Here is a 25,070-nt window from a genome sequence, read left to right as displayed (position 1 = left end):
AATCATGCCTTCTATTGCAGCTGAGACTTTCATGATTGAGCCTGCATTGATTAACATGATTGAGAGACGCCAAATCGGTGGGGAAGTAGGTGAAGACCCAAATCTTCACATTCAATCCTTCATCCAATATTGCTCTACCATTAAACAGAAGAATGTGACTCCGGAACAAACTATGGAGATACTGTTCCCGTTCTCTCTTAGTGGGAAGGCAAAGTTGTGGATCAATGGGTTGAATCGAGCGGCCATGAAAATTACTAACTGGGAGTCTTTGGCCCTTGCATTATATGTGAAGTATTTTCCTCCTGAGAAGACAGCTCGTCAGAGGAGCCATATCATTTCTATTACTCAACAAGCGGATGAGAGTTTGTTCGAGGTCTGGGAAAGGTTCAGGGATTTACAGAGAGAGTGCCCACACCATGGTTTGAGTGGCTGGTTCTTGATTCAACCATTCTATAATGGTATGGGTAATAAGTTTAGACTTATTTTGGATTCTACTGCTAGTGGGAGATTCATGTAACTTGTTGTGACTAGAGCTATGGAGGTGATTGAGGAGATGGCCATTCATAATGCCCGGTATGGGAATCCTAGAGGTCTATCTAACAAGGGTGGTAAGCATGACTTGAATTCCATAGAAGAACTAATTGCCCAATTGACTGCTTTACCTTACAAGTTTGATAATATGTAAGCAGCAAATGCTCAATCTACTCAACCTGTTAGTGTAGCTACAATGAATTCTCAAACCGTCAATGTCTGTGATAGTTGTGGGATGTCTGGTCACTATGCACATGAATGTAGGATCTCCATTGAACAATGTAATGCATTCTAGGCCTACAAACAGAATAATCCGTACTCTAATTCTTACAATGAGGGGTATAAGAACAATCCCCTACTATCATACAGGAGTACTAATATTCAGAACCTCCATCAGGTTCAACCATACCAACCACCACCACAACAACCATACCAACCACGGAGTAACTACAACCAACAGTCTAGTGGACCACATGGGTTCCCTAGACAACACACACCACCTCAACCACCACAACCCCAACCCACACAGTCTGATCCTATACTAGTGGAGATGAGGAACATGATGTTACAGATGCAGAAGTCTCTGAGTGAAAAGGATGCTAAAATTGATGCTCTTGCCGCCCATAACAAGATCATTGATACACAGTTGGAACAAATGGCTACTCTTGCAGGGAGACCCCAAGGTCAACTCCCTTCACAGCTAGAGAATAGGGAAACTGCTAATGCTATTACACTGCGAAGTGGAAGAGGTTATGACGGCCCTTCTATACCCGTCGAGGTTGATTCTGAAGTGTCTGCTAGTGGTCTGGTTAATGAGGAAACACCGAAGGTAGTCATGGATGGTAAACAAGCTGAAAAGGTAGTCTGTGAAAAAGAGGCTACAACCGAGGTTAAGAAGGGGACAGATATTCAAGTACCACCTATTGCACTCCCCTTCCCAAACCGGCAACTTAAGAGTAAGCTAGACAAACAGTTTGGCAAATTCTTGGATGTGGTCGAAAACTTACAGGTAACAGTTCGTTTTACTGAAATGATTCTACAGGTTCTTGCATATGCTAAGTTTATGAAAGATATTTTGACCAGGAAACGTGTTTTTTGTGAGGTAGAGACTGTAGCTTTTACTGAGGAATGTAGTTCTTATTTACATAACAAGTCTCCACCTAAACTTAAAGACCCCGGGAGTTTTTCCATCCCATGTAACATTGGCACCGTTTTTATTGATAAGGCTATTTTTAATTTAGGTGCTAGTTTGTCTGTTATCCCCTTGTCTGTCTGCACTAAATTGAATATGGGTAAGCTTAAAGTTACTAATATCACTCTGCAATTGGCCGACCATTCTGTTAAATACCCCTTAGGTGTTTTAGAGGACGTCCCCGTTAGAGTAGGTAAATTTTATATATCTGTGGACTTTGTAGTACTAGATATGCAAGAGGATTCTCAAATTCCTATTATCTTAGGTAGACCCTTCCTTCACACGGCAGGGGCAGTCATTGATGTTAAAAGTGGGAAATTGACTTTGTCTGTTGGGGATGATAAGGTTACTTTTAATCTAAATAGTGCCTGAAAGAGTCCCATGCTAGAGTAAGAACAATGCTATCGAATTGATGTAGTTGATTTTATTGTGCGAGATAATGTCTCCCAAGTTCTCGAAAGGGATCCCTTGGAGGCAGTGCTTTGTTGTGAATCTCCTGCAGGTGATAGCAGTTCTTGGAATTCTGAAGTGGTTGCTTTAGAGTTAGCTCTTGATGATGGAGAGCTTGAACTCGAGAAGAGCAACAAGATGAGGAGGTTAGTTCGGTCGATTTGTTCTGCAAAAGAGGTAAAGAAACCCGAACTTAAACCTCTTCCTGTCAACCTGAAATATGCATTTTTGGATGATGAACAACTTTGCCCTGTAATTTTCAGTACTGCACTTGATGCAGACCAGTTGTCCCAATTTCTTAATGTGTTGAAAAAGCACAAAAAGTCCATTGGGTACAGTTTGACGATTTAAAGGGTATTAGCCCAGATTTTTGCATGCATAGGATACATCTAGATGATAATCAAAAGCCATGCATTCAACCCCAGCGTCGTTTGAACCCCATCATGCAAGATGTTGTAAAAGATGAAGTTATGAAATTGCTTGATGCGGGTATTGTTTATGATGTGTCTGATTCAAAGTGGGTGAGTCCTGTTCAGGTAGTCCCAAAGAAAAGGGGGACGATTATGGTTAGAGATGAGAAAAATAAGTTGATCCCAACTAGGGTAGTTATAGGGTGGCGCATGTGTATTGACTATAGGCGTCTGAATGTTGCTACTAAACAAGACCACTTTCCCCTTCCCTTATTGACCAAACGTTGGAAAGGCTAGCCTGTCACATGTTTTTGTGTTATCTGGATGGTTATTCTGCTTTTTTCCAAATCTCTATACATCCAGACGACCAGGAAAAGACCACCTTCACCTGTCCCTATAGTACTTTTGCATATCGTAGGATGCCCTTTGGTATGTGTAATGCACCTGGTACATTTCAACGTTGCATGATGAGCATCTTTTCCGAGTTTATTGAGTCTATCATGGAAGTGTTTATGGATGACTTTAGTGTCTATGGTACTTCTTTTGATTCCTGTTTAGTTAATTTGACTAAAGTGTTGAAAAGGTGTGAAGAATGTAACCTGGTCCTAAATTGGAAAAAGTGTCATTTCATGGTTACTGAAGGGGTGGTCTTGGGACATTTGATATCCGATAAGGCATCCAGGTGGATCGAGCTCAGGTCCAAGTGATTGAACAATTGCCCCCTCCAGTTAATGTGAAGGGTTTTAGAAGTTTTCTTGGTCATGCGGGGTTTTATCGCCGCTCTATCAAGGATTTTTTTAAGATTGTTAAACCACTAACCCAACTCCTCCTCAAGGATGCCCCATTTGTGTTTACTGATGCTTGTCTTGAGGCTTTTGACAGATTAAACAGGCACTGATTTCGGCTCCTATCATCCATTCTCCCGAGTGGGATCTCCCGTTCGAGATAATGTGTGATGCAAGTGACATCGCAGTTGGGCCAGTTTTGGGTCAGAGAAAGGAAAAATTCTTGTATGCTATATCTACTATGCTAGTAAGACTTTAGATGAAGCTCAGGTTAATTATGCTACTACAGAGAAGGAGCTTCTAGCCATAGTCTAGGCCTTGGACAAGTTCCGCACTTATCTGATTGGGTCCAAGGTGATAGTCTACACTGACCATGCGACCCTTAAGTATCTGCTCTCTAAAAAGGATGCCAAGCCTAGGCTTATTCGATGGATACTACTGCTACAGGAGTTTGATATAGAGATCCGCGATAAGAAGGGGTTGAGAATGTGGTTGCAAACCACTTGTCTAGATTGACATATGATGATGGTAAAGTATCTACAACGATCGATGATTCATTTCCGGATGATCACTTACTTACACTTTCCAGTCAGACACCATGGTTCGCAGACTATGCGAACTACATTGTAGGGGGTATTCTTCCGTCCGATCTTACATATCAACAGAAGAAGAAGTTCCTACATGATGTTCGGTTCTACTTTTGGAATGATCCTTATTTGTTTCGTGAAGCTGCTGAAGGGTTGTATAAGCGATGTGTTCCAGAATGGGAAGTCCATGGTATTATCAATAGGTGTCATTCTTCACCTTATGGAGGTCACCATGGACCTTCGAAGACTAATGCTAAGTTGTCGCAGTGCGGTTTCTACTGGCCTACTATGTTCAAGGATGCACAAGATTTTATTATGGCTTGTGATGCGTGCCAGAGGGCCAACACTATCTCGAGTAGGCATGAGATGCCACAGAACAGGATTCTTGAGGTCGAGATTTTTGATGTGTGGGGGATAGACTACACGGGGCCGTTCCCATCGTCCAAGGGTAATCTGTATATCCTTGTTGCTGTAGATTATGTGTCCAAGTGGGTTGAAGTCGTTGCCTCGCCTACTAACGATGCTAAGACAGTCATCTCTTTATTCAAGAAAATCATCTTCCCCATATTTGAAGTACCAAGGGCATTGATCAGTGATGGGGGATCGCACTTCCATGAGAAGCATCTGGATGCGCTCCTACGCAAATATGAGGTCTACCATCGTACAAGACTAGCCTACCACCCTCAGGCGAGTGGGAAAGTTGAGGTCTCCAACCGGGAGATCAAATCTATACTTGAGAAAGTGGTTGCAAAGTCTAGGAAGGACTGGAGCGACAAGCTTGATGATACTCTATGGGCGTATAGAACTGCTTTCAAGACACCTATTGGTACTTCCCCGTATCGGTTGGTGTATGGGAAAGCATGCCATTTGCCGGTAGAATTGGACTATAAGGCTTACTGGGCGATCAAGCAACTCAACATGGATTCTAGGCTAGCCGGTGAAAAGCGGCTACTACAGTTGAGTGAGCTAGATGAGTTTACATTGCAAGCCTACGACAGTGCCCATATCTACAAGGAAAAGATTAAGCGATTGGCACGATAGTCACATTCTTCATAGGGAGTTCGCGGTGGGCGACAAGGTTCTATTGTTTAATTCTAGGCTTAAGTTATTTCCTGGAAAACTTAAGTCTATATGGTCTGGGCCGTTCACCGTGACTATGGTCAGCAAGTTTGGGTCCGTTGAAGTAGAGAACAATAATGGTGAGCGATTCAAGGTCAATGGGCAACGTCTGAAGTTGTACCATGAAGGGGCTACTATAGGAGTGGTTGATGTTCAACACCTCAATCCTTCCGCCCCATGATGTGCATATTTGAGGTAATGAGGTCGAGCGGGACCTAGAAATAAACTAGCGCTTTGCGGGAGGCAACTCGTATTTTATCGCTTATAGTAGTGTAATTTTTCCCCTTTTCTTTTCTTTTTTGTGTTTTTAGTATAGTTCTTGGTATTGGAGGGGTGAGAAGAGGAAATATTACTGTTTGGGTGTTTAGTGGTGTGCAGGCTTAAGGCTCCAAGTTCGGAAAATGCGAAAAATATCTGAAATAGAGTACTTAGAAAACCGCCCGGTGGAGACCGGGCGAGGACCGCCCGATCGGGCGCACACCGAAAGAAGAAGACAAATTTAATTTTGCCCGACCGGGCGAAAGTCGCCCGATTGATCTGTTTGGCGAGTAGAAAGCCCGATCGGGCGAACTTCTGCCCGATCGGGCAGATGGTGATGACGTCACAGTGGAGTTCGAGGACAAAATCTTGGTTGAAGAGGAGGTTAAGGCAGAAAATCGCAACCGCCCGATCCGGACCGGGCGAGTTGCGCCCGATCGGGCGTGCGTCAATTCACAGAAAATTCTTTTATTTCTCCCAACCGGGCGAATTGCTGCCCGATCGGGCCGAGTGCGATTTCATGGGTCAGAAACACGGTTCCTCCTCCTTTTTTCATTTCAACTCTCATCTTCTTCCTCTACTCTTTCTCTTCCTCCATTAAACCCCAACCTCCAAAAACTTCAAACCTTCATAACTCCCTCATTCCTCCACCAAATTCAGCAATCCTTACATCAAATTCATCCTCTCACCACCCTCTACAACCCCCACCCAATTAATTTCACCTTCCTCCACTCTCCACAAAACCCCCAATTTTCCGCAAAAACCCAAAAAACCCCAAATTTTCAGATTTTCTCCTCCTACAATGGAAAATCGACCAAAGAGCACATGCACCATAGCTCCAAGGAACCAACAAGAGGCTTCCACAAGCTGGGTTCGTGAACCAACACCACCACCGCCGCCACCGCAATTCAAATCCAATCCGGACTTTCCGGAAATCATTATCACTTCGAAGTGGAAACGGGATCGACTCGCCCACCTTAAATTGAGGGAGGTAATTCCTACACTCTTTATTTGTCAAAAATCCTTGCATGAAATGGGAATAAAAAGTGATGTCAAAAGAGTGTTTTATGGTGTTGGAATGAAAGACATGTATGGCATGTTGCGTTTAACCTTTAGGAGGTTGACGTTTGAATTTCTGAGTTCTTTTTGGGTCAATAAGAATGGTTATAGGGACATCACTGTTGTGCACTTTAGATTAATGAATCGTGATATCAATTTAAGTATTCGGGATTTTGGTAGGATTTTTGGCCTATCGAGTGAACCCGGGATGAAAGTTGGGAGTGCCCATAACAATTGTACTATGTGGGGTAAATTGACCGGGAATAATGCACCCCATAGTATGCAACACTTGCATGCTTCCCAGGTTCAACACCCCGTCCCCATTGTGTTTTTCAGGTTCTAGGGATTCACTATTTTCAAGAGGGATGAGCCCCAAAACATTAGGAGCACTGAATTAGAAAACCTTAGTGCTTATGTGCTGGAGGGGGAGGAGAGGTACAGGATGAATTTGGCCCACTAGTACATGGTTTCGCACCTCCTTCGGTGGCCATTAGTTCACATAAGACCCGCATTACCATTGGTGGGTTAATCACTCACATTGCCATGGCCACGGTAAACTTTGTTGAGGTCAACCAGACATCGGTGTTGGGTAGTAACTTGCTGGACTTGGGTTATTTTGCTAACCTCCTCCGCCTTCAAGGCGAGCATGGGTTATTCCGCCCGGGTGCCATGTACTGGATGTTTGGGAGGGATAGGCTTTTCACCTTGCCTGACCCACATGGCCGCACCCGCTTTAGACCTGGCCAGGCACACTACCTATATGTGGGTGAGCACATAGAGCACCAGCAGGAGCCTCAGCCCGAGCCTCGGCCAGAGCCACAGCCCAAGCCCCATCTGTTTGAGCCCGAGCCCCGTACCTACTTTCGAAGGGGGCATCGTGAGAGAGAGGGGAGGCTACAGGGTGGCCCAGCTCCAGAGGGGGAGCAACGATCTATTGAGGAGCGTTTGGATAGGCTCGAGATCAGATTCGATCACTTTGAGAGTGATCACCTGCGAGCTATGTTCCCCATTTATGATCATTTCGCCAGGCAAGGCTTTGTGCCTCAAGATGCCCAGCACCCTTCCTGGTATAGCTATCCCGCGGAGGGATATGGAGTTCCTGGTGCCATGAGCACCTTCACACCCACCCACTACTATGGTGGGTATGGAGAGGGCCCCAGCGGTCACGGTGGACGTGGAGGTGATGCGGATGATGTTGGCCAGGGCCATCAGTGATGATGATGATGATGATGATGATGGTTCGATGCCCCTTAAGCCAATGAGGAAATTGTTTGATTTAGCTTGGGGGGTGTTTTATTTCCCCGTACATATTAGGTATGTTTTCTTTTCCCATTTTGGGTTTTTCGTTTTGGTGTATTTACTGCTTTATATGTTAGATGTATCGCTTTGAAAAAAAAAAGAACAAAAATACGTTCCGATTAATGCAAAATCATGTTTCCCTGTGCCCCTTGATTGAAAATAGTTTTGATTCTTGGTATTTGATGACGAGCAATGTGGATATGTTAGCCATGATTTGATATTTGATTACTTTAATGCCTTTACATGAGTCAACTTTGTGTTAGGATATGATACATATGAATAAACATAAATCATGCGGAAAAACCATAAAGCCAGGAAACATATTATTAACACATAATCATTTAGCATAATTCAGATGCATACACTTTGTAGCGTGCCCTCCCTAGCTGCGCCCGAACCGAACAAGAACAAGTCTTTAGGACTCCAAGTGTCGTCCCTCCGTAGATAGTCCACAGCACGTCCGGATCTGCCTTAAGCTTGACCAACTAGAATCGCCCTTAAGGTACTATAAATTTCGGCTAATAGGGCAAGTGTTTGTGGCTGATTTTTGCTTGAAAATCTTACCTTTGAATACTTGAATCTTACGTCAATAAATTTGTGACCCTAGGAACATATTTATAGAGTTATTGAAAAGGACTTAGAATCCTATTAGAATACCAATTTAGTTTAATTGGAATCCTGTTAGGACTCTTATTAAATAAAATCTATCTACTAGGATTAGGATTTAATCATAGAAAAAATTCTAATAGCTTTAGGATTTGTATTGCACACAACCGTACACGAGCATGAACACGAGCACCACCCGCGCAAGCCTTGCGGCCCACGCGAGCTGCACTCGCTCGCAGCCCAAATGTCGCAGCCCATATTGCTCCGCGCGCGCCAAGGCCTTGCTGGGCATGGCCTTGCGCTGGGCCTGGCGGGGCTTGGCTGTGTGTAATTGATGCGTGTGGTTTGCTGGGCGATGGCCCGGCTTCGTGCTGGGCCTTCGTCTGGCGGGCCTCGTCCGATGCTAATTCGTACGATACGCTTCCGATTAAATTCCCGATTCCGGAATTTATTTCCGATACGAACAATATTTAATATTTCCGATTCCGGAATAAATTTCCGTTTCGAACAAATATTTAATATTTCCGTTTCCGGAATTATTTTCCGATTCCGATAATATTTCCGATTCTGACAATATTTCCGTTTCCGGTAATATTTCCGATTCCGGCAATCTTTCCATTTCCGATAATATTTTCCAATACGTACCATGTTTCCGTTTCCGGCAACATCTATGACTTGGATAATATTTATATTTCCGACACGATCCATATTTCCGTTTCCGGCAATATCATCGTTTCCGGAGTATTCATTTCTTGCTTATGACGATCTCAGCTCCCACTGAAACCAAGATCCGTCGATTCCGAATATCCATAGATGGAGTATTTAATGCCATTAAATACTTGATCCGTTTACGTACTATTTGTGTGACCCTACGGGTTCAGTCAAGAGTAAGTTGTGGATTAATATCATTAATTCCACTTGAACTGAAGCGGCCTCTAGCTAGGCATTCAGCTCACTTAATCTCACTGAATTATTAACTTGTTAATTAATACTGAACCGCATTTATTAGACTTAACATTATATGCATACTTGGACCAAGGGCATTATTTCCTTCAGTCTCCCACTTGTCCTTAGGGACAAGTGTGCATTTCCTAATTCCTTTGTCGCTCGATGCTTGCTCTTGAACATAAGGTAAGAGTTGTCATCCTTATTACGTCCAGAGGTGTTTCTCGGCTTCAGAGTTCAACTGATCAAATAAACAGATAATCATAGCCTATGATTCATCCGAGCACGGCCATGCATTTTACAGTTTCTAGCTCTCCGAGTGGCCTTGTACAACTTTTAGCATCTCATTCCGATTTATGGGAGGACAATCCCAATCTTGAAATGTTGAGATTAGACTTCGTTTGATAAGTGATTACCTGAGCGTTGCCTTTATAGCCTCCTTTTACGGTGCGACGGTTGGTCAACGTCAAAGTAAGCAGTTCTCAAACAAGTAATCTCAAATCACTCAGGTATTGAGGATTTAGTGTCTAATAATTTTAATGAAATTTACTTATGACAGATTTTCATCTCTTAAAGTAAAGTTTCATAGGTCTGTCCGATACTAGTCTTCCCAAAGTAAGTATCTATGCAAATGATTACGACATTGCCATGTCCACATAGTTCAAGAAACAGAACTACTAGTCATCTTGCATTCTAGTCGTCTAACGTTTTCTATGCGCCCATCTTTATAGAAAACTCCGACCAGGGACCATTTTCAACTTTTGACATTCAAGTTCACTTGATAGACATTTCTTAGTCACGGGACTGGTCCTGATAGTCTATCTTGAATATATCGTCAAATTGAAGGGACTCATCATTTAATACTAAACCAAGATTAAATGGAATATGAAAATACATTTCATATATGATAAATGTTCAACCCCAATGTTTTACAACCATGGGCCTCTAACCCATCTTTAAAACAATTAATGGAATTCAAAACTATGCTTGATTTCCAGTGCCACGATGTGAGTGTTGTAGCTCACTTGTTGCATAGGTTTAGTTATCATGCTTTGCCAATCTTAATATCCTTTTCATCGAATGTTCTTTGAGATAGGATGATAAGATCTTTTGAGTTTGTTTATTGTGTGATCTAGTCTTTCTTACTTCAATAGTGGTTCTACGCATTTTGCAATGAAGAACCATTAAGTCAACAGACATGTGATCTACCCAAGTTCAGTGAAGAACTCTTTATGTAAACAACTCTGTTTCATTTGCTTCTTAGGCAATAAGTACTTTTACTTCAATTGTATAGGTTGCCAGTGATGCTTTGTTTGGATTTACTTAACCAAGCAATTCACGGATATGTGGAAGACTTTCCATCTGTATCTTAGAACATAGAAATTAATATTTAATTTCCCACGCAACAACTCATGGTCTCCAATCCATGTTGCCATTTTAAAACGCGATGCTCTATAGCTCGTCCTTGCCAATGGTTAACTCCAAAGGGATCTTGCTTGATCCTTTGCCAGTGTTTATGCGTGTAGCATCAACTATTTAGCATATCTTCATTTCCTTGAATCAAGAACTATTCTTATGTACTTTTCAAGTACCATAAGTTTTTCTTGATCTCAATCTAGTTGGTCTTCACTTGGATCAATAGAGATTGGTATATGTTCGTCATGCCTAAAGTCATACGATACGTTTTTGGCGATCCTTATATTATATCATACATGATAAATTCTTTTGCAGAATAATTCCCAATTGAATTCTATTCATGTAACTTTAGCTCATATAGTTTCAATAGATACTAAATCCAGCTAAATTCTTTGACATATAATATAGGTTAAGAATCTCACTTAGATCCTTTGATGTTTAACTTAGTAATGCTTATACATAGTTCAAACATTCTTTACTTAGATTTATTCACATGGATCGAATATCTCCAATGGAGTATTTCGAGTTTGATTTAGTAAATGTCATTACTTAATCTAAAACAATATTATAAGATCTTTGTAAATAGATCTTAATACCCTGTATGTACTAAGTTTCACCATGGTTCATCATTGATGAATAATTTCAAATCTAAGTCGTTAGCATTTGAATGTTATTTCACAATAGAGAGATATGTGTGTGATACACATAGGACCAATTAAGTTTTATGTACTCCCACTCAACTTCTTATATATCTATAAGAATCATGTACATTTTATGAAACTAAAATAATTATTAGCTTCACTAAAATACAATTCCAATTCCCAATTGCTTGCTTAAATCTGTACTTAGATTTCATAAGCTAGCTTTACTTTTCAAGCATTATTTGGATCCACAAATCCTATGACATGCCATGTACATAGTTTCTTCCAACATTTCATTGAGGAACACGTTTTGTCATCCAATTGCCATATGTACCAATATGCAATCATTGCTTGATTTATAGACTTGAGCATTACGATTATGCATGAGGTTTCAACACAATCCATGCCATGAATTTGCTTGTAACCTTTAGCAACTAATCTAGCTTTGTGTGTTAACACAATTCAATGTTTGATGGTTTTTATCCTTAAAACCAATTTGCAACCAATAGGTGTTTAATCTATTCTTGCAAATCAACAAAATTTCAATTTTGTCATTAAAACATTGAGTATGTTTTATGGCCTCTAACCATTTAAAACATTTGAGTCTATATATGGCCTCTAACCATTTTAGGGAATCTGGGTTTCGTCATAGCTTTCTTACAGGTCACAAACTCATTAATCTACATGATAATAGTTTGACGCAAGTTGTAGGTTTCTTTACTATCTAATAGAAGAATCGCATAGCTTCAGTGACCTGAACACCATGTTTCTTCACTATCTAATAGAAGAATCGCATAGCTTCAGTGACCTGATCTCCATGTTTCTTCACTATCTAATAGAAGAATCTCATAGTTTCAGTGACTTGAACTCTATGCCTACTTGGGTATAGAACATCAAACAATAGAATATAAATAGCCACTTGAAAGTCCTTTGAATATTCTGTTCTCCTTGAAGCACTTGTAAAGTCTTCTAAGAGATGTCTATTCTTTAAACCCACTTCTAAAGTCCTTAAGAATAAGTGTTCGGATTTTCTGAAGAACTTCGAAAAGCCTCCGGAATGTCCGTTTATGTTTGTTGTTCGCCTCGAAGACTTTCGAGGTCTATTTTCTCCCACTTGTCATTTTGGAAACGAATCTCCAAAAGGGCATTACTTCGAGCAAACAAACATTATGTTCTCAAAAATTTGTGGTAGAAACAATACCTTTGTGTCTCATTTGAATAAATCACAATGAAACATATATCTATAATTGGGCCTTAGTTTGTCGAATAACAAACACTAAGCTCCCACTGAGTTTAGCAACTCTTTAGATATATATTATGAAAAGATATTCTGAAATTACTTTTCAATAGCTTTGACGAATTTGGTTTAGTTTGGTGGTAGTTGAGCATTTTGTTTTAGAAATGATAGGAAAAATTCTTTATGATTCATCATTGATTAAATCAAGTACTAATTGACTTCGATTATTCCAACGTAGATATGCCATATCTTATGGAGCTAGATCGTGAAATTACAACACACAATCATTGATGTTCATTCTTGACTTAAGTAATCATCAACATGATCTGATCTAGATCTTTATGATTCCTTGCCAAGTGGATTTTATACTTCTGAATCTTTGAACTAGCCAAACAGATTCAAGTTTATATCACTTTGAGTAAATAAACCTATATTCACTCAAATCTGTGTGAAATAATAAAGTCATAAAACCTTTCTTTAGCTTTGAATTTTATTGTCTAGGCGTTCTAACAATAGTTCATATCTTTTGTTACTTTCAACAAGTAAGACTTGTTTGTCTTAAATTGATCTAGAAATCAATCAACTTTCAAAAGTCCATCAAAGTAGAGCTTTTAAATGTTAACTTGTTGACATGGTCTAAGCAACAATGCCAAAGCTTAGTGGAACTGAAATCAAGGGGTTGATTTGAACCTAGTAAAGTTTTATTGTTAAAGAGTTGTTTGTTTTAATCAATCATATTGACTCAGCCCGTAAATGACCATTTCATTCAAATAAACAAACAAACAAGCATTGTTTTTGTTCTTCTGAATGTGAGTCTTTCTGTGTTTGAAAACAGAAATTAGGTATGCTGATTATGGAACAAAATAGCCATTAAGTTCCAGCCTTTGAAAGGACTTAAAACAAACTAGATGACCCTACAACTAATGTAGCATTGCCATGCTTTATTTCCCACTTGTAGGTCAATAGTGTAGCCTAGCTTCCATTTTTTGAGTTATTACCGAAGTAAAAACCTCAAGCGGTATATGATACCAAGGAAGTTTGATTGCTAGGTCACTTCTCTTTAAACATAAACTTTTAGGTAGAAACGGAATCGTAAATTCCTTTCTTTTGTTCCTTATTTTCCTATTTCTTGTACCCTTTCTTATAGTCTTAAGAATTGACTTCTCTAGTGTTTGACTTTTATACTTTGTTTAGACATGTCCAATGTCACTCTAACAAAGTTCTTACCATTTTAATTTATGTTGAATATTTTGTTTCAACTAGATGATCTTACCAGAAGCTTCTAAAGTTCTCTAAGCATCGATCTTATTCGAATGTCTAGGGACTAGACTCATTCGAGAATTAAATGGAAAAAGATTTTAGGTTGTTAACCATTGGTAAAGCTGAGCGTTTAAACTCAATGCTTTATGATCTCAAAACTACATTGTATTTTGAATTCACAAGCACCAATCGGTTCACCATTCGACTTTGATACTCGAAAACAACCATAAAAGTCGCTAAAAGAAACGTACATTTTAAATTGCTCTTCTCATTTCCGTGAATCGTTCTTGGATTCACTACCAATCGAGGAAATTTACTGTTACCTTTCTAAAAGGGTTTACTGCAGTGCAAGATATTTAATTATAAACAATAATTAAAACATACATTGAAGCATGCAAAGTCTAAACATTTATCATGAGTAATAACTTGAAAATTAAAGCAATCATGCAATTTAAACAAGTCATTGGCATTTTATTCAAATTTATTGTTCCGGCAGGTGTGAATAAAATGATTCCAAGACCCTAAAACCATTGAAGAATTAAGCACATTATGTATTTTGACTCAATTCTAAAATATTTTAGGTAAGCAAAAGCCTTTTGCTAATAGTCTAGAAACTACTCTTGGTTGATAGGTACGTCTAAGAACTTATTAGGTAAACCTATCGAATTTGCCACGACATAAAAGGACTTCTTACTTATATCGTTGAGTTTCACCAAAACTAACATGTACTCACAATTATTTGTGTACCTTACCCCTTTAGGATCAATAAGTAACACCTCGCTGAGCGTAAAACTATTACTAGATTGATGTAAAGGTTATCCAAGTAAGTGTTATTTTGGCATGGCACCTTTTAACTCAATGTTTAAAGTTTGGAACTTAAGGCTCTTACTATGTTGGTTAGATTTTAAGTGAACTAAAATCCTTAATCATGCAACATAATCAAGCCATAATCTCATGCATAATTAAGACATATTTAAAGCAATAAATAACTTAAAACATGCATAAGATAAATGTGATCTAGTATGGCCCGACTTCATCTTGAAGCTTCAACTTCAAAGTCTGTCTTGAAAATGGATTGGAAACTCCGTCTTGAATTTCACCATGGGAGGCGCCATTTTCTTCAAATAGGATAAGTAATAATTAAACTAATTACAACTATTTGATGGTACGCAGACCATATTTGAATTGAAAAAACAAACTTTGGTGCATTAGACCAATTACATTCAAATTAATGGTACGCAAACCATATTTTCTATCATATTTGGGCCATACTAGTCACTTCATAACCTGCAAAACAGTACATATACAATATATACCATTCACCCATTCATTATCATGAATGGCCCACATAGCTGGTTAGTAATAACACATTGTATGCGTCACATAAATATTTGCAGCAATTAATCAAGGGCACCAATAATCTACCAATTATTCAGTCCTTATTAATTCTAATCAAGTTGTTTAACCTTAAAGGATTTGTAGACCTAATCAAGAGTTTATGACTAAAGGCTCCCACTTAAACCAATAACTTTATATGCTTTACTAATTTTAAACATAAAAATGTATTTCTAGTCTAACCGGAAACATACAAGTTTAATTAAAATTTAAAGCTCATATAAAATTATAATCAAATCCATTTAGTTTAATTTATTTTCAGTTGATTTAAACGAATTTAAATTAATTCAAGGTTTAATTTTAGTAAAATAATTAGTATAAATTAAAATTTATAATAATTATAATATTCAAAATTAAAATCCAAGAAAACAATTTAAATTATTAATTTTAAAATTAATTAAAATTATTTCCGAACTGAAAATTCAAATTAAAATTCAAAACGACTCAATCGTAACACGACGAGGCACTTGGGCTTGCGCCCAAGCCCCATCGAGTGCACGACTGATCGCACGGCCATGGCACAATGCAGCAGCAGCTACACGCAAGGGATGCACCGATCGCTAGGCGCGAGCAATCTCTCGTGGCGAGGCAGCGCTCGTTGGTGCGCGGAGCAGTGCTCGTTGGGCGACCCAGCTTGCGCTCTCCCGCGCGCGCGCCTCGACTTGTGCCACGCCCCATCGACAACCGCCCATGTACACAACACACACGCCCAGGCAGCCTCGCCTCGCGCGCGCGCCATGTTTGGTTGCTCGCTGCATTCGTACCGCACGGGCGACGAGCTCCCTGGCTCGTCGTCTCGTGCCCGCACTATACAACACCCCTTAAGGGTAACATGTAGCGTCCTTTGCTTTGTGCGTGCAACATTCATGAGCGTTTTTCATAAAAAATTTAAAATTTTTAATTTAAAATTTATGACAAATTAATAAAACATATTAATTTAATAATTTTAGGGCGAAAAATCGAAAATTTATTAATTAATTAATTTCCGATTAACATGGATTCAAATCTAGGTCATAAAAATTTAAAATTTATCATAAATTAACAATTTTTATGGTGGTTTTTAATCATGGATACCTAATTAAATCATTAATTAATTATGAAAATCAAATCAATTCTAAATTATTTGAATTTCAACAAATTAATCATAATTACAAATTAGGTTGTATAATTAACAAGTCTACGCATTCAAAATTGTTAAACATATACAGTAGGTCAATCAAAAATTCAAGATTTATCAACAAGAATCGCAAATATTCAATTTAACATCTTAAATTTACAAACTTTTGCGTTCAAAAAACTAAAACCTCCGAAAAGTCATAGTTAGGCTTCGAATTTGGGAATTCTAGGTTCGGCCAAAAAATATTGTTTTTGTCAAAATTTTAGAATACCTTTTACATGCGGAATTGACTCAAAAATCACTCGATTTGGATGAGTAACGAATAAACTGCCGAAAAACTGCATACATATAATTAAATAAACGCAATTTGCAATTAATTAACAATTACGAAAATTAATCACCCCTTTTAATTCTTTGCAAATTTGTAAAATTTAACCATTTCATGCAATTTAGATTATGTAAATAATAAGAGGCTCGTGATACCACTATTAGGTTATGATACATATGAATAAACATAAATCATGCGGAAAAACCATAAAGCCAGGAAACATATTTTTAACACATAATCATTTAGCATATTTCAGATGCATACACTTTGTAGCGTGCCCTGCCTAGCTGCGCCCGAACCGAACAACAACAAGTCTTTAGGACTCCAAGTGTCGTCCCTCCGTAGATAGTCCACAGCACGTCCGAATCCGCCTTAAGCTTGACCAACTAGAATCGCCCTTAAGGTACTATAAATTTCGGCTAATAGGGCAAGTGTTTGTGGCTGATTTTTGCTTGAAAGTCTTACCTTTGAATACTTGAATCTTACGTCAATAAATTTGTGACCCTAGGCACATATTTATAGAGTTATGGAAAAGGACTTAGAATCCTATTAGAATACCGGTTTAGTTTAATTAGAATCCTGTTAGGACTCTTATTAAATAAAATCTATCTACTAGGATTAGGATTTAATCATAGAACAAATTCTAATAGCTTTAGGATTTGTATTGCACACAACCGTACACGAGCACGAACACGAGCACCACCCGCGCAAGCCTTGCGGCCCACGCGAGCTGCACTCGCTAGCAGCCCAAATGTCGCAGCCCATGTTGCTCCGCGCGCGCCAAGGCCTTGCGCTGGGCCTGGCGGGGCTTGGCTGTGTGTAATGGATGTGTGTGGTTTGCTAGGCGATGGCCCGGCTTCGTGCTGGGCCTTCGTCTGGCAGGCCTCGTCCGATGTTAATTCGTACGATACGCTTCCGATTAAATTCCCGATTCCGGAATTTATTTCCGATACGAACAATATTTAATATTTCCGATTTCGGAATAAATTTCCGTTTCGAGCAAATATTTAATATTTCCGTTTCAGGAATTATTTTCCGATTCCGATAATATTTCCGATTCTGACAATATTTCCGTTTCCGGTAATATTTCTGATTCCGGCAATATTTCCATTTCCGATAATATTTTCCGATACGTACCATGTTTCCGTTTCCGGCAACATCTATGACTTGGATAATATTTATATTTCTGACACGATCCATATTTCCGTTTCCGGCAATATCATCGTTTCCGGAGTATTCATTTCTTGCTTATGACGATCTCAGCTCCCACTGAAACCAAGATCCGTCGATTCCGAATATCCATAGATGGAGTATTTAATGCTATTAAATACTTGATCCGTTTACGTACTATTTGTGTGACCCTATGGGTTCAATCAAGAGTAAGCTGTGGATTAATATCATTAATTCCACTTGAACTGAAGAGGCCTCTAGCTAGGCATTCAGCTCACTTGATCTCACTGAATTATTAACTTGTTAATTAATACTGAACCGCATTTATTAGACTTAACATTATATGCATACTTGGACCAAGGGCATTATTTCCTTCACTTTGACCAACTATTTGTGGACTTGGTGCTTGGCTAGTTGATTTGGTTAGGAATGTGTGATAGCTTCCTGGTGTGCCGTTGATTTTGAGTATTGGTTTGCAACTGTTAGTAATGTTTTATGACTCATATACATGCACATTGAGGAGGACGAAGGCCATTTTCTATTTAGGTAGCTTTCAGATGAAATTAGATACATTTGTTCCCTTCTTTTCTACCCATGTTGTTGCTTGTGCCCTTTATTCGGTGACTAGCCATATTACAAGCCCATGAAAGACCCATTGGTTACTAGTCCTAAGCCTAGCTTGGGGGAGCTAATAGTAAGTGAGGTGAGGGAGTTGTAGTGTGGTACATTTTGAGCACAAAGTGAGTATTGAAAAGAGGGAGTTCTTCTTATCTTGTTTGTTGTTTGAAAAAGGAGAAAAAAATTAATGAAGAGTGAAAGAGATGAGAAGAATATAAGATGTGAAGGTTTCCAAAAAGAAAAGAAAAAAGGAAATTAAAAATGAAAAAAAAAATATAAAAAAAAAGAAATTGAGCAAAAAAAAATTAGAGAAAAAATTTCATTATTTTCAGAAAAATTCAAAGCATTGTGTCATTCAAGTATTACAATTCCTTATCATTGTAAGTGATCGGTTTTATAGATGAAAAAGGCAAGAAAGTATGGTGTAGTTCATTTGATTGTTCATCATGTGTTGAGTGGGAGAGTTGTGGTCATCACTTGTGGTTGATCATGGGTTTTGCTAGGATTTATGCTCCCCAAAGCCAAGGCTTTAAGCTCACATTTTACCCAAATTTACCGCACCCTTACCTAAGCCTAACATTACAAGCTTTGAAGACCTTCCGACCTTTGTGCATAGAGTCGTATTAATATGAAAGTAGTTGTTTATCAATTCAAGTTATGACATGACACATTTCGAGTCGACTACTAGGTTGAGTGCATGTTCTTTTAGACACACGAGTGTTGTGAGTTTGGGAGCTGAGGGCATTGTTCACATATATGTTGGGAGGAGAGAGAACGGGTACATCTTTTACCCGCCACATAAATGAGTGAAGAGTGTGTGAGCACTAGTCTTGAATTCCATTGTGCACTTGTGGTTCGCTTTGCGTGACGATTGTTAGAGAGGATTTGTGGTTGGATAGATTTTATTGGTTGACATTGATGCATGCTCGTTAAATTTTACCTTGAATTGTATCCATTGTTTTGAGATGTGTTTGGGGTGAAGTTGATTTTTGTATTCATCGATGATTTCTTTGCTTAGGGACAAGCAAAGATCTAGCTTGGGGGAGTTTGATATTTGTGTATTTTATATAGAGTTTTTACCCCCGTCCCTTAGTACTTTTCTGCGTCAAATGAGCTCGTAGGAGCCGTTTTTAGTACTAATGTGTGTTGTAAGTGTGCCTTGAGTTTCAGGACTATTTGATGAGAAATTAGCGTCTTTAGGCTCTTTTTGAAATGATATAGGCCACTACGCGGATCCCGAGTAGGTTCGGGATGATTATGGTCGACCCTTGGGAGCCTAGGATGTCTATGATCGAGCCCCAAGAGTGAGACTTGGTGCTTTGAGTGAAGGACGATGCATTTTGCAAATCGCCCAGTGATTGGAGGGCGAAGTGAGAAGATCGGGCGAAGAAAAAGACAATTTCCAGTTTCAACGCGCGCCCAATCGGGCGGGCTTCGCTTGGTCCGGATCGGGCGGCCATCCTGAAGGCTGTATGGAGCATTTCTCATCCGCCCGATCGGGCGGATTTCTGCCCAATCGACCTGTTTGTCGAGCAGAATGCCCGATCGAGCGGCCATTTGCCCGATCGGCGACGCCAACCTCCAGCATTTTTTCGCGAGTTTTATTTTCGGTTTTGAGTTGTATTTTGGGCAAACTATAAATACTAAGCCTTATATTTTTTTAGTGGACATCTTATTTTTCAGCACTTAGTTTTATTCTTAACTTAGTTTTATGCTCTCAAATTGTAAAACACTTAGTTTTATTTTCAATCAAAGCTTCAATTTTTCATTCATTCTTCCGTTCTTCATTTAGGTATTAATTCTTACTTCGCTTTATTTTATTTTTTTAATCATTATTTCAATATTATTAATTTCCTTGTTTATTATTAATATGAGTTAGTAGTCTAATTTCTAGGGTTTAGGGGATCCGTGAATGCATGATTGGGATTGAATGTGGATTTGATTATTGATTAATTGATTGTGATTTCTATAGCTTATTTTAATTGTTCGTCAATTCTGTTCGGCCGTACTTTTTTGATTGAGTTTGATTAACCTTAGATTATGCGCCGAGAGGTATAAATTTGATATTTTTGGTCTGTGGCTATTTGATAGGATTTATTTCTAGTATATATCGAGAGCCTGCTAGTTATAATTTCCTAAGGAATTCATAAGATTCGAGAGATGCATGTTTTCCTAGTTATGGTTGTTGATTGATTGTTGTTGTCCATTGTCCAATCCCGGTCTGCATTTGTGGTGAACCGTTGCCCTAGTTTCCCTTAATATTGATATTTTCCGATTTAATTATTGCCTTAATTTTAATTTACAAACCAAACATATTCCCTTGTTACCAATAGTCTAGACTTGTTGATTAGTAGTAGAAAGAAACATTGTTTCCCTGTGGATACGATCCCTACTTCCCTTGCTATATTTTTAGTTGGTGAACGTTATGTTTATCTTTGATAGGAGTGCGATTTATCCTGTCAGTGACCAACATGAGATTTGTTAGAGATAGATATGCTTTTTAAGAATTTCATACTATGAGTAAACTTATAGTATCTTCATTATGTTTGTTACGTTTCAGAACATAGAGTTTCAAGATTATTCTGAGTAAATAAGTTATAGATACAATAATTTTGAATAAGGTACATGATTTGAAAGTTATGAGCGCCCACTAACATATCGAGCAACGTTTAGGATTATTTATAATTGATAACTTTAGTGATCATACTTTATGAAGGTTATGCATTATAATTAGGATTTGAGCTGATTAAAACAATTGTGATTGTAGGTTTGGAATGGTTTGAAAGTGCGTTATTTGGGTTACAAATCGAATTTTAATGAGATTACAATTGTTTATTTTGTGGTCACGAATAACGGGGAATTAAACGTTGAGTTTTATTATTTTGGACTTGTGAACATATAGGTTCTGAGAAATTATGCATTTGACATATTGGAGTACTTCCAAGAAAATCTAATTTTTTATATATATATATATATATATATATATATATATATATACTAAGTATGGAACTCCTTTGGGATTGTATTCAATTAAGCTAAGCTATATATGTTCAGTGTAAGATCTGATTGAGTGGAGTTTATGAGTTAAGATTATGTTTTGGATTATGGTTTATATTTAGTGTTAGGTTATGATACATATGACAATTCATAAATCATGCGGAAAAACCATAAAGCCAGGAAAACATATTATTTACACATAATCATTTAGCATAGTTTAGATGCATACTCTTTGTTGCGTGCCTTCCCTAGCTGCGCCCGAACCGAACAAGAACAAGTCTTTAGGACTCCAAGTGTCGTCCCTCCATAGATAGTCCATAGCACGTCCGGATCCGCCTTAAGATTGACCAACTAGAATCGCTCTTAAGGTACTCTGAATTTTCGGCACTTTATAGGCAATTGTATGATTGAATTTTGCTCTCAAAAACTCACTTTGAATACTTTAATTCTCTATGTAAATATGTGACCCTAGGCACCTATTTATAGAGTTATGGAAAAGGATTTGGAATCCTATTAGGATACTAATTTATTTAATTATAATCCTACTAGGACTCTAATTAAATAAACTAAATCTTTTAGGATTAGATTTAATCATATGACAAATCCCGGTAGCTTTAGGATTCGAGTAGCACACAAACACACACGCACGCACAGCAGCCCACGAGGGGCGCCATGCGCGCGCGCGCAGCCCGCGAGCTCGCAGCCCACTGCCGCAAGCCCACACGCTGCCGCAGCCTTGGCGCGCGCTGGGCCTGCCTTGCGCTGGGCCTGGCACAGCCTTGGCTGGTGCGTTTGTGGCGCGCTGGCTTGCTGGGCGATGGCCCGGCTTCGTGCTGGGCCTTCGTCTGGCAGGCCTCGTCCGATGCTAATTCGTACGATACGCTTCCGATTAATTTCCCGATTCCGGAATTCATTTCCGATACGAACAATATTCAATATTTCCGATTTCGGAATCAATTTCCGTTTCGAACAAATATTTAATATTTCCGTTTCCGGAATTATTTTCCGATTACGATAATATTTCCGATTCTGACAATATTTCCGTTTCCGGCAATATTTCCGATTCCGACAATATTTCCATTTCCGATAATATTTTCCGATACGTACCATGTTTCCATTTCCGGCAACATCTACGACTTGGATAATATTTATATTTCCGATACGATCCATATTTCCGTTTCCGGCAATATCATCGTTTCCGGAGTATTCATTTCTTGCCTGTGATGATCTCAGCTCCCACTGAAACCAAGATCCGTCGATTCCGAATATCCATAGATGGAGTATTTAATGCCATTAAATACTTGATCCGTTTACGTACTATTTGTGTGACCCTACGGGTTCAGTCAAGAGTAAGCTGTGGATTAATATCATTAATTCCACTTGAACTGAAGCAGCCTCTAGCTAGGCATTCAGCTCACTTGATCTCACTGAATTATTAACTTGTTAATTAATACTGAACCGCATTTATTAGAGTTAACATTGAATGCATACTTGGACCAAGGGCATTATTTCCTTCAGTCTCCCACTTGTCCTTAGGGACAAGTGTGCATTTCCTAATTCCTTTGTCGCTCGATGCTTGCTCTTGAACATAAGGTAAGAGTTGTCATCCTTATTATGTCCAGAGGTGTTTCTCGATTTCAGAGTTCAACTGATCAAATAAACAGATAATCATAGCCTATGATTCATCCGAGCACGGCCATGCATTTCACAGTTTCTAGCTCTCCGAGTGGCCTTGTACAACTTTTAAGCATCTCATCCCGATTTGTGGGAGGACAATCCCAATCTTGCGATCTTGAGATTAGACTTCGTTTGATAGGTGATTACCTGAGCGTTGCCTTTATAGCCTCCTTTTACGGTGCGACGGTTGGTCAACGTCAAAGCAACCAGTTCTCAAACAAGTAATCTCAAATCACTCAGGTATTGAGGATTTAGTGTCTAATAATTTTAATGAAATTTACTTATGACCGATTTTCATCTCTTACAGTAAAGTTTCATAGGTCTTGTCCGATACTAGTCTTCCCAAAGTAAGTATCTATGCAAATGATTATGACATTGCCATGTCCACATAGTTCAAGAAACAGAACTACTAGTCATCTTGCATTCTAGTCGTCTAACGTTTTCTATGCGTCCAATTTTATAGAAAACTCTGACTAGGGACCATTTTCAACCTTTGACATTCAAGTTCACTTGATAGACATTTCTTAGTCACAGGACTGGTCCTGACAGTCTATCTTGAATATATCGTCAAATTGAAGGGACTCATCATTTAATAAACCACAAATTAAATGGAAAAATGAATTCTTTTCATTTATTGTGAATGATTAACCAATAATGTTTTACAAAGATTTAAACTCTAAAACTTTAAAACATTAAACAGGGTCATCAAAGCCATTCTCCAATATGCTTGATTCCCATAGCTGCAGTGTGCGAGTTGTGCTTCGCCTGCGGCAGAGGTTTAGTCAATGGATCTGATATGTTGTCATCAGTTCCAATCTTGTTTATCTCGACTTCTTTTCTTTCAACGAACTCTCGTAGAAGGTGAAATCTACGAAGTACATGCTTGACTCTCTGGTGGTGTCTAGGCTCCTTTGCCTGTGCAATAGCTCCGTTATTATCACAATACAGGGCTATTGGTCCTTTAATGGAGGGGACTACACCAAGTTCACCTATGAACTTCCTTAGCCATATAGCTTCCTTTGCTGCTTCATGTGCAGCAATGTACTCCGCTTCAGTTGTAGAATCCGCAATGGTGCTTTGCTTAGCACTTTTCCAGCTTACTGCTCCTCCGTTGAGGCAGAAGACAAACCCAGACTGTGATCTGAAATCATCTTTGTCGTTTTGGAAACTTGCGTCCGTATAGCCTTTAACAATTAATTCATCATCTCCACCATAGACCAGGAAGTCATCTTTGTGCCTTTTCAGGTACTTCAGAATATTCTTGGCAGCAGTCCAATGCGCCTCTCCTGGGTCTGACTGGTATCTGCTCGTAGCACTGAGTGCGTACGCAACATCCGGGCGTGTACATATCATAGCATACATTATTGAACCAATCAATGATGCATATGGAATCCCATTCATTCGTCTACGCTCATCAAGTGTTTTTGGGCACTGATTCTCGCTTAGAGTCATTCCATGAGACATGGGTAGGTAGCCTCGCTTGGAGTCCGCCATCTTTAACCTATCAAGCACCTTATTGATATAAGTGCTTTGACTAAGTCCAATCATCCTTTTAGATCTATCTCTGTAAATCTTGATGCACAATATGTACTGTGCTTCTCCTAGATCTTTCATCGAAAAACATTTCCCAAGCCAAATCTTGACAGAGTTCAACATAGGAATGTCATTTCCGATAAATAATATGTCGTCGACATATAATACTAGGAAAGAAATGTTGCTCCTACCGACCTTCTTGTATACACAAGATTCGTCTGCGTTCTTGATGAAACCAAAGTCACCGACTGCTTCATCAAAACGTATATTCCAGCTCCTGGATGCCTGCTTCAATCCGTAGATTGACTTCTTTAGCTTGCATACCTTTTTAGCATTCTTTGGATCCTCAAAACCTTCAGGCTGTGTCATAAACACAGTTTCTGTTAAAACGCCGTTTAAGAAAGCAGTTTTGACATCCATCTGCCATATTTCGTAATCGT

The 25,070-nt window shown here is 39.0% G+C and overlaps 1 protein-coding gene and 1 non-coding gene across 2 annotated transcripts; one reads left to right on the top strand and one right to left on the bottom strand.

Annotated features, from left to right (window-relative positions):
- Positions 1-320: 320 nt before the first annotated feature.
- On the bottom strand, positions 321-423 carry LOC130466631 (small nucleolar RNA R71). Its single transcript, XR_008926803.1, has one exon. It is a non-coding gene; the product is annotated as a small nucleolar RNA R71 (small nucleolar RNA).
- Positions 424-3,531: 3,108 nt separating this feature from the next.
- On the top strand, positions 3,532-4,996 carry LOC130464398 (uncharacterized). The gene is made up of 4 exons (XM_056833955.1): positions 3,532-3,615; positions 4,098-4,181; positions 4,292-4,403; positions 4,530-4,996. Exons 1-4 carry the CDS (start codon positions 3,532-3,534, stop codon positions 4,994-4,996), a joined length of 747 nt encoding a protein of 248 aa, XP_056689933.1.
- The last annotated feature ends 20,074 nt before the right edge of the window (positions 4,997-25,070 follow it).

The sequence above is a fragment of the Spinacia oleracea genome, chromosome 1 (assembly GCF_020520425.1).
Source record: "Spinacia oleracea cultivar Varoflay chromosome 1, BTI_SOV_V1, whole genome shotgun sequence".
NCBI lineage: Eukaryota > Viridiplantae > Streptophyta > Magnoliopsida > Caryophyllales > Amaranthaceae > Spinacia > Spinacia oleracea.
This window is presented reverse-complemented; position numbering and strand designations above follow the sequence as displayed.

What these genes read in the sequence shown, in the direction of transcription:
- LOC130464398 (XM_056833955.1), top strand. Translation starts at nt 3,532, where the DNA reads ATGTGTGATGCAAGTGACATCGCAGTTGGGCCAGTTTTGGGTCAGAGA. An exon ending in ATGCTATATCTACTATGCTA is followed by an intron (nt 3,616 to 4,097) that starts GTAAGACTTTAG and finishes TGTTTCGTGAAG; the next exon opens with CTGCTGAAGGGTTGTATAAG. An exon ending in GCCGTTCCCATCGTCCAAGG is followed by an intron (nt 4,404 to 4,529) that starts GTAATCTGTATA and finishes CCATATTTGAAG; the next exon opens with TACCAAGGGCATTGATCAGT.